We start from the raw sequence: 11,364 nt of genomic DNA, 5'->3' as shown, positions 1-11,364 counted from the left end.
TGGGTTGGCTCAGTTGGTTTGAGTATCATCCGGTGCACCAAAAGGTTGCGGGTTCAAATTCCCTGTCAGGGCACATACTTAGATTTCGGGTTTGCCCCCTGATTGGGGCATGTACAGGAGGCAGTTGTACAGGAGGCAACCAGTAGGTCCATGTTTCTCTCCCTCCTCCCTCCCCCTTTCCTCTCTTTCTCTCAAATAAACATAATCTCTGGTGAGGATTAAACAAATTTTGCCAAGTGATGACTGTTGAGGGCGCTGTAGGGGTTAGGTTGGCTACTCTCAGGAGCATCTCAGGGTGTGTGGGGTGCAGGGTGCAGGGCATTTGGAAAGCTCGGCCCTGCAACCTGCCCCGTGCCAGACTGCGAGTGGCCAGTGCAGGTCTGTGCCCTCACTTCCCCAGCAGAATGTCTGTTCCTTCGGCCCCCTTCGAGAGGGCCTGGGGAAACCGCTCTCCAGCTTACCCACCCCCCAGCTTACCCACCCCAGACCCTCATCCAGCTTCCCGTCCATCTGGCCCTTCCAGGTGCAACCTTGAACAGCCTGCTTACTGCTCTGTGGGCCAGCAACAGCCCCACTGTGGGTGGTGGAGACTCCCCAAGGGCACGGGCCTCAGGAGGTGTGGTCCTGGGGCAGGACTGACTGTTTTCCTCAAGGATCTCTGCCCACTACTTGTCCAACCCTGAATGCATGGGTTTTCCACAGCAGGCGGTTTTCCGTTCCTCTGGACACCAGCCGGGTGTCCTGCAATTTGGTCCTGGCACGACTCGGAGTTAGCACTGACCCCACAGGTTCCAGGCTCGGCACTGCCCCCCACTCTAAACAGGTTCTGCTTCTGGGCCTCCTGTGCTTTAGATCCACCAGGGTTCTTTCCAGCCCCTCACAGTGGAGGACTTGCTAGAACAGTTCACAGAACTATCTCAGGAAAGGACTCGACTTGCCCAGTCATTGCAAAGGTCACAGAGGAAGAAGAGACACAGGGCTAGGTCCAGAAGGGTCCCAAGCGCAGGAGCTTCTGTCCCCGTGGAACTGAGGTGTACCACTGCCCTGGCACATAGGGGCTCCCTGAGCCCCTTTGTTTCGGGTTTTATGGAAGGTCTTCTCTGCCTGAGGCACCTTGATGAAATCCTTGCTGGTGGCTGCAGGCAGGGCCGAGGGTGGGGCTAAAGGTTTTCTCTCACCTGTGGTTGGCTTTTGGATCTCAGCTTCACCCTCATTAACCTGGCTCAGGAACAGTGGGCGGGGTCGATTAAGAAGCACCGAGGGGCCCTCTCACGCTCATCACTCAGTGCCGAACCTGGACGTGGACAAAGACCAAGTAGAAGTTTCTTATCGCAGCATCACGGGCACCCCCTCTTCCTGGGACCTCCTCAGAGGCCCTGTATTTGCCCCGATTCTCTCCCCAGCTCTGGACCCCTCAGTCCCCCCACCTCAGGCTTTTCATGGCCCAGGGCTTGGTGGCTGGGTCCTGGGAACCCTTCCCATCCCGGCAGCATGCTCTGGGCCTGCTTCCTTCTGGGCCTGCATCCCTCAAGGGCAGCCAAGTCCACTGTCTGTAGGGGATCTAACCTCGTTTGTGCCGAGTTCTGTTTCCAGCTTGGGCTCCCCTGAGCTCCACACTTGAGGTCCAGCTGCCCTTCCACATCTCCACTTCGATACCGATGAGGCACCGCTAACCCAGTGTGTCCCTGTATTTCCTCATAGTACCTCTGAAGTTGTTCCTCCCACGGGAAATAGAAACTCCATCATTCTAGGTTCTCAGCCGAAAAACATTCAGGTGTGACCAGTTTAAAACCTATCGCAAATCCACCCACTTCCTCCTCTCCTCTACCTCCACCCGGGCCCAGCCCCCTCATGACCCACCTGGACCAAGCTCAGTTCCCTCAGCCCTGGTCCCCAGTCCATCCTCTCCACAGCAGCCACCAGAGGGCGCCATTGAGCACTGAAGCCGGCCCCTTCTCTGCCCAGTCTTCAGGGCTCCCACCTCCCTCCTGGGAAAAGCCCAAGTACCCGGGAGGTCCACAAGGCCCTACACAACCTGCCCCAGCCCCTCCCTGCCCTCATCTCCACCCTCTCCCCCTTGCTCACTCTGCTCCAACCACAAGGGCCTCCTCCCTGTTCCTCCAACATGCCAGGCACAGTCCAGTCTTGGGACTTTCACACAGGCTGTTCTATGCCTGAAACACTCTTCCCCCTGGTTCCACGGTACCCCCTGGTTCCCCCTGGTACTTCCATAGCTGGTTACATTCCTTCTCTGGGTCTCTGCTCAAATGTCTTCTCAGTGTGGCCTTGGAAACCTTATTTAAACTTTAACTCCCCTCCTAGCAGTACTGGCCCCTTGGATCATTGTCTGCCCCTCCCCAACACCATCACTTACTCTAAGGTTATGTTTTCCTCACCCCATTTTCCCACTTTGAATGTTTCCTTCAGGAGGGCAGGGATTTTCCCAGGAGAGGGAACAGCCCATGCAAAGGCCCTGAGATGGAGACAGATGTACCTCCCGCAGGTATGACTGGAGACCAGTGAGGGAGGGGGCAGCGGGCGGAAGTGATTTGCGCTGTGATTCATCCAGGCAGATGGTGGCTGTAGGAAAGCCCCAATCTTCTTACCCAAAGCCCCTTAATACTTCCGATGCACAGGTCACCTCTGGGCCTCTCCTGCGCCAGGTGGCTGCCATGCCGGCACTGGTGGGTGAGGAGGGGGCGGAGAGCGGGAGCCAGGCCCCACCGCTGTATGAGGAGTACCGCCCACCACCGCTGGATGCCATCCGCCTGCCCAGGTATGTGCTGTACCTGCTGCTGGCTGCGCTCCTGGTGGTGGCTGTGGCCTACGCCATTGTTGGGCATCTCATCAAGGACCTCGCCCACGACCTGGCCGGTGAGCCCCAACCCACCATGAGCCTGGCTTAGGCTAGTGCTGGCCACTGGGGGAAGGGGTCCAAGGGTCCCACCCAGCCAGGAGGGTGACAGGGGACTTGGGGGGCTAAGGGTCTCTATAGGTTCAGGGAAGGGGGTGGGAGGTGGGCAGGGTCTGGGGAGATTTCTCACCTGCCTCCTGCCACAGACTGGGCCTTTGGCCCAAAGCCAGACCAGGAGGACGCCCCCCGGGAGCTGTGCCCAAGCCTGGAGGGCGAGGATCTGGAGGAGCTAGACCTGCAGCTGGCCCTGGCCTGGAGAGGTGACGAGGACACTGGCAGGCATGGCGAGGAGAGCCCTGCTGTAGCCCCTGCCCCCCACTGTCCCTCCATTGCTTTCAAGGAACCATCCACTCGAAGCTCCTTCTGGAGGCTGAGCTGAGCCGGATGCCCACCCCTGTGGCCTGCCCTGTCTCTGCAGAGACCGTTCTTCTTGGCCGGCAGGCTCTGGGGGCTGGACGCTGACCGTTCCTGCACTCCTGCTCCCCCAATCCCCCAGAGCTTAACTCCACCCAGCCTCTGACAAGCTGCTGGTGACCTGTAAATCAAGAAAGCCAGGGAGATTTTAAAAATAACAATAATGGTAGCTAGCCCTTACCTAGTGCTTCGTATGTGCCTGCTATTATGCTAAACCCCTTCCAGGTATTATTTAATCCTGAGTGGTACTTGTTGTCCCCATTTAACAGATGGAAAAAGAGAGGCACACAGCCCAGAAATGACTTGGTCAGGGTTCTTCTCCCACTCGCTCTGCTGGGCTCCCCTACCTCCAAATCTTTTCCGCCTGCACCCCCACCCTACCCCTCACTCCCGGCTCTGCTGCTATGCTGTTGGACCTGTCTCTGGGGGTCCTAACTTCCCAATAAGCCTGAGAACTCCTGGGGGACAGTGCCTGAGGCTTCCTTCCCTTCCAAACTGCACAGGACAGGACGCACAGTAGGAGCTTCATATATGCCTGCTGGCTGGATGAAGTGGGCCTGTTCTAGGGCTGGGGTGTCTGAGCAATGTCACATGAGTGACTCATCTGCATGGTGGTTTTATTCAGACCACAGGAAAGGAGGAGGCTCCAGGTATACAGTAGGCACTCCATGAATGCATGTGCAATGATGCTGGCATTCTCCAGCCCCCCAGGGACCCCATGAATATCTCACAGAGCCCTGAGAAGTGTGGGGCCCCCATCCCGTTGGCCTTCCTGCCACGTGCCTGGGCTGTGGCTGCCCCATGGCAGCCAGGGTGGGGCCCGCCTCCACCCAGGCAGGGCTCTGTATCTGATCAACCCGGGACCAAGGTTGATGGGCAGGAGAGCCCTGAGCCTGAGTCATCAGCTGCCAGGGGTGCCCTATTCTCTGGTCACGTGGGAGTGGCTGGGTTTGGTGGTGGCTGGTGGGCACATTGCTTATCCTGTCTAGTCCAGGTACTCACCCGGTCAGTAACTGTGGGTCCCCAAGGGTCAGGGGGCCAGATGTGGCAGCATAAGTCAGTGGTGAGGGTGACCCCAGGTCGCATGCCAACTCTGGCTATTTCTGCACAATCTCTGAGCTCCCGGCCTCCCTGAGCTGCTATGAAATGGAGGCGGCCAACTCGTGGGGTGTCGGGAGGAACCAACGTGACACATACAAGCACTGAGCCCCAGTCCAGGAGGGAAGGTCAGGGCCACCTCTGCCTGACCCCCGAGGCAGGGAGCCTGCGTGACCTCAGGGTTGGCAGTCCTGGGCGGGCATAGGGCACAGGTGCCAGCTTCCCCGGGTTAATTGTTACACCAGGTCCAGAGTCTGCCCTCCTTGGGGGCGGGGGGATGCCAACCAGGTGGGGTGAAGGGAGGGCCCCTGCCCCGGACCCACCTGCGCCTTATCAGGGGCTGGGCAGGGCCTCGCCCAGCCAAAGAGGGCTGTGCTCACCTGGACGGCGCACTCTGGCTGCTGGCTCCTCCACGACCATGGAGACCCTGGAGACCCTTCTCGTGCTCAGCGCCCTGTTCTTCTTGCCCGCGGAAGCCCAGCAGGGTAGGGGTCCCACCCTGGGGGGTGGCGTGAGGAGGGGTCCCGGGGATGAGCTCACCACATCCCCTGGGAAGAAGGGACAGGCAGAAGAGGAAAGGGGCCAGGCTTGGAGCCCCTCCCGAGGCCGAGTCCCTAGCCTGCTTCCCTTCTCTCAGGCCCGTCTCTGACACCCAGTCCCTTTCCAAGACCCCGTGTGTCTAAGCAGCCCTGGCTCCTTTCTCCTGCTCATCTTTGGTGGGGGCCTCACCCTCGCCCATCTCTGAGTCCCACCTCCCTACCTTCTAACAGCCACAGGACGTCGCCTGAAGCCGTGGCTGATAGGCCTGGCTGCTGTAGTGGGGTTTCTGTTCATCGTCTTCATCCTCTTGCTGGTCAACCACGTCTGGTGCTCCAAAAGGAGGTGGGAACCCCCAACACCACCCGTCCCTTCGCCCTTATCCCTCCCTAGAGTGCCGGCCGCCTCCTCCCACTTCCTGAGCCTCTCCAGTGCCTTTCCCCTTCTCCCTGTTTCCCTGCTCAGGCCTCCACCCGCAGACCAGGATTGCCTCGCTGCCCACCGCTCCCTGCTTCCTGGAGTTCACGACCCCTAACCCTGGGGAGACTGGCGTTCGGCCGTCTGCACTTCCCATCCTTCACCCACCCTCACCCCTCCTGTCTCCATCTCTCCTGCAGAAATGCCGATGAGGAATCCACGTTTGGAATGGAGCCCCGTGTGATCCAGGACACAGACCCAAGGTACTGCCTGTGAGTGTGTATTGATGTGTGAGTGTGTGTGAGTGTGCTTCAGGGGTCTATGCGAGCCCCTTCCTGGGGGAAATAGGTGTACACAAATGCCCTCGTTCTGTCCTTGAACACCTCAAGCATTTTCCTACCCCAGGGCCTTTGCACTTATTGTGGGCTCTGACGGGAACCCCTTTCCCCATATCTCCTGGCTGGCTCCTTCTCCTTCAGTCCCTGCTCGGATGTTTTCTCCTCTCAGAAGTCCCTCCTGACCCCCAACCCATTGTGCCACAGCCATAAGGTCAGGACTAGGGGGTAAAGGCTTGGGGACAGGAGTGTAGGAGCTGGGAGGAGGCCAGCCTGGCTGAAAGACTCTCAGCTGAGCCCCAGATGTGCCACCCACCCACCCATCCACCTGCTCCTCTGTGGGACAACTGAGCTTTCGTTTCTGCCTTTGTGAAGTGGAAACAACAATGTTGCCTCATTAGGGTTGTTTTGAGGATTTGGTGGAGGTGCTTTCTGTAAAACACTCATCACGAGGCCTGGACACATTCAAAGTGTCCCTTGAATGGGTGCAACTGTGTTTCTTATTGTGGCCCGGGGCCTTTGTGTTTCTACAGAAGGGAAGGCAAGAGGGAGAAGACAGAGAAGCAGAAAGAGAAGAAAAGAGCCGCAAAAGAAGGAGAGAGCAACTTGGGGATGGAACTGGAGGAGAAAGAGGAGCCCAGAGACCAGGAGAAAGCCAAAGACACGACCATGTGAAGATTGTTTGCTCACCTCCTCTAGTCAGACCCCCAGAGATGCCCCCTTCCACACTCTAACCAATGACCCGGACCTGAAACCACTAAAATAACTCCATCTGGGTTGTAAATATAGGGCCCAAACGAAGAGGCCTGGGACCTGCCTTCCCCTCCAGGAGGGCTCTTTGCATCTCATGCAGCCTCTGTGTACCCCTCCTGACTGGCCCTGCCCTGTGATTCTTCTTGCATTTGGTTATGAAGAAACCCCCAAAGCCCCACAATCAAATGGCTTCCCCTGCTTCTACCCACCGCCTGGTTCTTTCCCCTCCCTCCGCCTGACATCTCTTGGTCAGAATCTCTCTCAGAACCATTATGGGCCAGGGGCTGTCTGTTGGGGACCTGCATTAAAAAATCGATCAGAGCCCTTCAGAAGGGCTCCTGTAGTGTCTTGGGACTGTTTCCTCTGGGAGAGTCAGCTGTTAGTTTGGGGGCGATGGGCGGGTACATAGGGAAGCTCTGGCAGCACAGGTGCCCCGGCTGGTCAGTGGTCTGGCTGCCCTGAGGCCTGGACTTGAGCCCCCGGGGGGGGTCTCCTGGGTAGTGCTTGTTTCCTCCTCACCCATGTTTTGGGTCACATAACTTTGTAACTCAATTTCTGAGAACTGGGTCTCAGAGGAGGGCCCAGGACCCTGCATTTTCTAGGGATGGAACAAGCGTTTTCTCCTCATAGTTTCCAGTCTTCCCTTCTCACTTTTTCTGGGCCCTGGACCAGCCCAGGATGTTAACTATTTCTTCATGGTTAGACATTCCTAATGAGGACTTTGACAAAGTATGGCATTTGGATCTCGGTTTTGGGGCCTGTACCCCAGGGGTGGTAGGATCACCCAAAAGGCTCCTAAGAGTACTGCCAGGACTACCCGCCAGGTGGGCAGGAAAACTGTAAATGAAGGAAGGAAATAAATGCCCTAATAGGTGCTCCTACTGAACACTTGGCATCTTAATCCTCTTTGTCTCCATTGTACCTAATTAGCCCATTTTCTAGTTGAAAGTACTGAGGCTTTGAAAGTGGGAGGCCCTGGGGTAGGTGTCCCTGGCTGTTGTTGACAGAGCTGCCCCAAATATGGGAGTGTTTGGCTGTGGCTAAGGTCAGATCTTGGGGTTCGGGTCCTAGGATGGTGGTGGTGGGGTTTGGGGTGGGAGGGTGTTCTTTCTTTGCCCTGTTTCCTACCTGGGAGAACTTTCTCTGCAGTGCTGTGTGGCCCAGGGGAGATGGCCTGACCTCCCTGAGTCTCCAGTCGACTCCTCTGCAACGTGAAGGCAGAAGTTCTGACCCTCAGACCCCAGAGTCTGAGACTTGAAGGAGGCACCGGGGCTTAAGGGCCATTGCAAGGCCTGGCATGTAGTAGGTTCTCAAAAAATGAGTTCCCCACCTTCCCTGAGCCTCCCCGTCTCATGGCTCTGGCTGTGGGGAATGAGGGTGTCAGGGTGAACTTAAGGGAGATAGGGTGCCAGGATGCTTGGGACCCTGGTCCCTTCCACAGGGAGCCCAGAACCCAGGGAAGGGAGCACCACCTCCCACTTCCTGTGGCACTGGGGTGCCCTGGGCAGTCCACTTCCTCCTGCAGCTAGGGCTGCACCCCAGAACCCCCCGGAGAGAGGCAAGAACAGACCACATGGACAGATTCTGGACGACCCCCAGCAAACTCTTCAGGCGGCTCTGGTCCCACTGCAGGTTCAGGCCCAACCCTGCAAGGCCTTGGGGAGCAGGAAGGAAAAGTAAGAAGGGTAGGCCCCTGACCGGGTGGTCAGGCTGCTGACCCTGCACTGACCCTGCCCACAGTGGCCCCGAGGAAACCATAGCTGGTGGGGCTGGGAGCCACGCTGGCCTTTTCTTCCTCACCTCAGCCCCGCTGTGGTCTGTCATGTGGTACAGGAGGGCCCCACCCTCTCCTGGCTCCACCCTCCCTAACCCTCTCCCCTCTGAGCCCCACCCCTCTTGAAGCCCTTCTCCTTTCAGTCTCCTCTGAGGAGACCGGAAGGGGTTTGGGGGGAATTCTTCGATTCAGAATCCGTGGGGGCCTCATATAACCTCACTGACTTCCCTCCTGACTATCCACCTGCCAAGTGAGGTGGCTTCTTCCCGAGCACCGCCCCCCTTGATGCACTTCCAAGGGGATCTGCAGTCTTTCATTGCCTTCCCTCCTACCACATTCATGTATCCACCCACCTATTTATTCACATCCACTCATCCAACCCTTTCTCCTTCCAGTCATCCATTATCCCTCCCTTCTTCCTTCCTTCTCCCCTCCATCATCCATTCCTCTGTGTCCACCCCTTTGTCTACCCATCCACCCATCCAGCCACTCACCATTTGCTCACCCATCTACCTTCCTACCACCTATTCACATGTCCATCTGCTCATCCATCCATTCACCCACTCATTCGTCACGCACCCATTGTTGGTCTGTTCCTCCTGGTCTTTGCCCATCCACTCACCCACCATTTTGAGATCTAGGAAGCCGAGGGACCAGACTTGGGGTCATGTAGCGCCAGCCTGGGCTCTAGCACTCCCTTCCTGCTCAAACCGGGCAAATGTCCTCACCTGCCTGAGCCTCAGCATCCCCTTCTGGACAATGGAAACAAAAAGAGTTCCGGGCTCGGTCTCTGGGAGGACTGTAAGAGGCCAACAAGGCCTGTAAGTCCGTATTAAATTGGGTTATCTGGGCCCTTCTTGTCTCTACAACAACGGAGAGAAGGAAGGAGAGGGAGTGTGGCACTGGAGCTGGAGGAGAAGGCGGAGCCTCCAGCCCACAGAATAACGGTGAACTCTTCCTCACGAAGGCTTCTTGCTCACCTCCTCCACGCAGCACCCAAGGTTGCTCAAATGCCTGCTCTGCATCCTGTAAGAAAAGACCTGGTTCTGGGGCCAGGGAAACAACTCCATCAGGGTGCAGTGTCCCTTAAAGAAGAGGGCTCAGGATGCACCCAAAGTCCTTCTAGAGGGCCCTTTGCAGTCCCCTGGGCATTGCACATACCCTTCTCAAACTTGGCCTCCACCTGATAATTCTTCTTAAGCTCGGAGGGCACCCCCGGACAAGGAGCTTGCCACATCCCCATGACCCCCACCATCTCATACCTCTACCCCATCCGCATCGCAGGAATCTTTTTTACCCACTGCCTGATCTTTTCTCACCTCTGGTTTCTGCTGCCCTTTGGATTTTATCAGCAAAGCCAGCTCTTCCTCCTGCCCTCCCTCCTCCACGATCTTGAGGCCCTGCTCCCATGAGTTCATAGAAGCCGCTTGGCTCCAGTCCCTCCCCTGGCCTCCGTTTTCATCTCTGCCACATGCGAGCTGCCTAGGTCTACTTCTCTCTGGCAAAAGGGAGGGTGAAAAGGAGCTGTGCAGATGGTACTATCTTTGCATGACCCAGGGCAGAGCCAACCCTCCTCCTGTAATCTTGCTTTTGCTGCTCCTGAACCTGAACTTTGAGCAGGCTCAGCACATGGACTGTTTCCTGGGAGATGAGGCCCCTCCCCACCATATGCCCTGTCCTGGAAGCTGTGACACCCAGGAGCTGGGGTGTGAGACTGCACACCACCGTCACCCCACTCCTCCCGTCTGGTTCCACGGAGAGAGTTGGAGCCCCAACACTCTGGTTGTGTAGCCCCAGGCCGGTGACTTTATGTCCCTGTGCTGAAGTGTCCCGCTCTGTGAGGGGCAGGAAAATACCTCGATCATTCCTAAGCCTTCGTGAGGATTCAATGAAATAATGCCTTCAAAACTCCTGAGCACTGAGCCCAGAACCCGAAGGGCATCTCACAAATGTCAGCTCCTTCCGCTGACACGGTGATGACAGGGCAGCGCAAATGAGACTTCCCACTCGGACTAGGGGGCGTTCTGAAGGTCAGGGGTCTGTTTCCTGACTGCAGCCTGGAAGTGCAGGAGTTTTCTGCTTCAGTCTCCTCTGTGCACAGTCTGGGGGTTCACAGTGGGTGGGGTACTGGGGAGGGAGGGAAGGGAGAAAGGAGGGGCTGTCCGAAGGTTGCAGAACTTCCCCACTAGGGGGCATCTACCAACTGGCGGGTCCATTTTTTTGGTTTTCACGAGTCTGCCTCCCTTTCACACCGTTTCGTGGGGACCCAGGGGTGGTAAACGGTCTGCAGTGCTGGGACAGTCCCCCAGAGCCAGCAACCGCTTCATCCTAGGGGCCAGCTGCTGAAGAACAGAGGCTTCTCTTGAGATTAAAGAACAGACCCAGTCCCCAGGCCCCCTGGGCCTTTCAGCCCAACTAAGCCCCCTCCATTGAGCCCCCTACCCAAGCCGACTCCCTACCCTCTACTGAGCCCCTGATCCCATATGTGTCCCCCACAGAAGAATTTCCTGCTAGTGGCCCCATTTCCTGCTGCAGGGAGGGGCCAGAGAGTGGGTATAGGGACCGAGGTGGGTGAGGGTCTCCTGTTGACCACTCCGCCCAGAACCTGGTTTCTGGGTCCAGGTCCACAGTCTTCCCACAAGGGGGCGCCAGAACCTCACTGCTGATGGCAGGAGCAGCCCTGCTTCCTTGGACTGGAGAGGGTTGGAGCTGTCAGCACAGCTGGGAAGGGCCAGAACCAAGAGCTCACCCAAACCCACCATCTAAACCAGGTCTCTCCCCCTCAGCAATGCTGACATTTGGGGTTGGATCCTCTTCTGTGGGGGGCCGTGCTGGGCACGGTGGGGTGTTGAGAAGCCAGGCCTCCACCCATGCAATGCCAATGGCTTCCCCCAGTCGTGACCACAGATGTCTGCAGCCATTGCAGAGTCCCCTGGGGACATTTGATATAAGGTTCTCAGGACACCTGCCGGCTCACCCAAAGTGTTGGGGTCCTTGTTTCCGCTGGCCACCTTCCCCTCTTCCAGCCTCTTTCCTTCACTTTGATACAACACAAAACAGTCTGCACTGAACACAGAAAGGACCCAAGACAGCCAGAAAGAGTCGAAGCGTAGCTTGTTTAA

General features: G+C 57.4%; 1 protein-coding gene across 1 annotated transcript; it reads left to right on the top strand.

Annotated features, from left to right (window-relative positions):
- Positions 1–2,641: 2,641 nt before the first annotated feature.
- SMIM24 (small integral membrane protein 24) lies at positions 2,642–7,369 on the top strand. Its single transcript, XM_037042506.1, has 5 exons — positions 2,642–2,776; positions 4,764–4,911; positions 5,197–5,308; positions 5,581–5,643; positions 6,249–7,369. The coding sequence occupies exons 2-5, from the start codon at positions 4,845–4,847 to the stop codon at positions 6,388–6,390; spliced, it is 384 nt and encodes a 127-aa protein (XP_036898401.1). The 5' UTR covers positions 2,642–2,776; positions 4,764–4,844; the 3' UTR covers positions 6,391–7,369.
- Positions 7,370–11,364: the final 3,995 nt, after the last annotated feature.

Source organism: Sturnira hondurensis, unplaced genomic scaffold (genome assembly GCF_014824575.4).
Source record: "Sturnira hondurensis isolate 20B ecotype Veracruz unplaced genomic scaffold, ASM1482457v3 Scaffold0003693, whole genome shotgun sequence".
Classification (NCBI taxonomy): domain Eukaryota; kingdom Metazoa; phylum Chordata; class Mammalia; order Chiroptera; family Phyllostomidae; genus Sturnira; species Sturnira hondurensis.
The sequence above is the reverse complement of the archived record's forward strand: the minus strand, read 5'-3'. Positions and strand labels throughout refer to the sequence as shown.

What these genes read in the sequence shown, in the direction of transcription:
- SMIM24 (XM_037042506.1), top strand. Translation starts at nt 4,845, where the DNA reads ATGGAGACCCTGGAGACCCTTCTCGTGCTCAGCGCCCTGTTCTTCTTG. An exon ending in GCCCGCGGAAGCCCAGCAGG is followed by an intron (nt 4,912 to 5,196) that starts GTAGGGGTCCCA and finishes ACCTTCTAACAG; the next exon opens with CCACAGGACGTCGCCTGAAG. An exon ending in GTCTGGTGCTCCAAAAGGAG is followed by an intron (nt 5,309 to 5,580) that starts GTGGGAACCCCC and finishes TCTCTCCTGCAG; the next exon opens with AAATGCCGATGAGGAATCCA.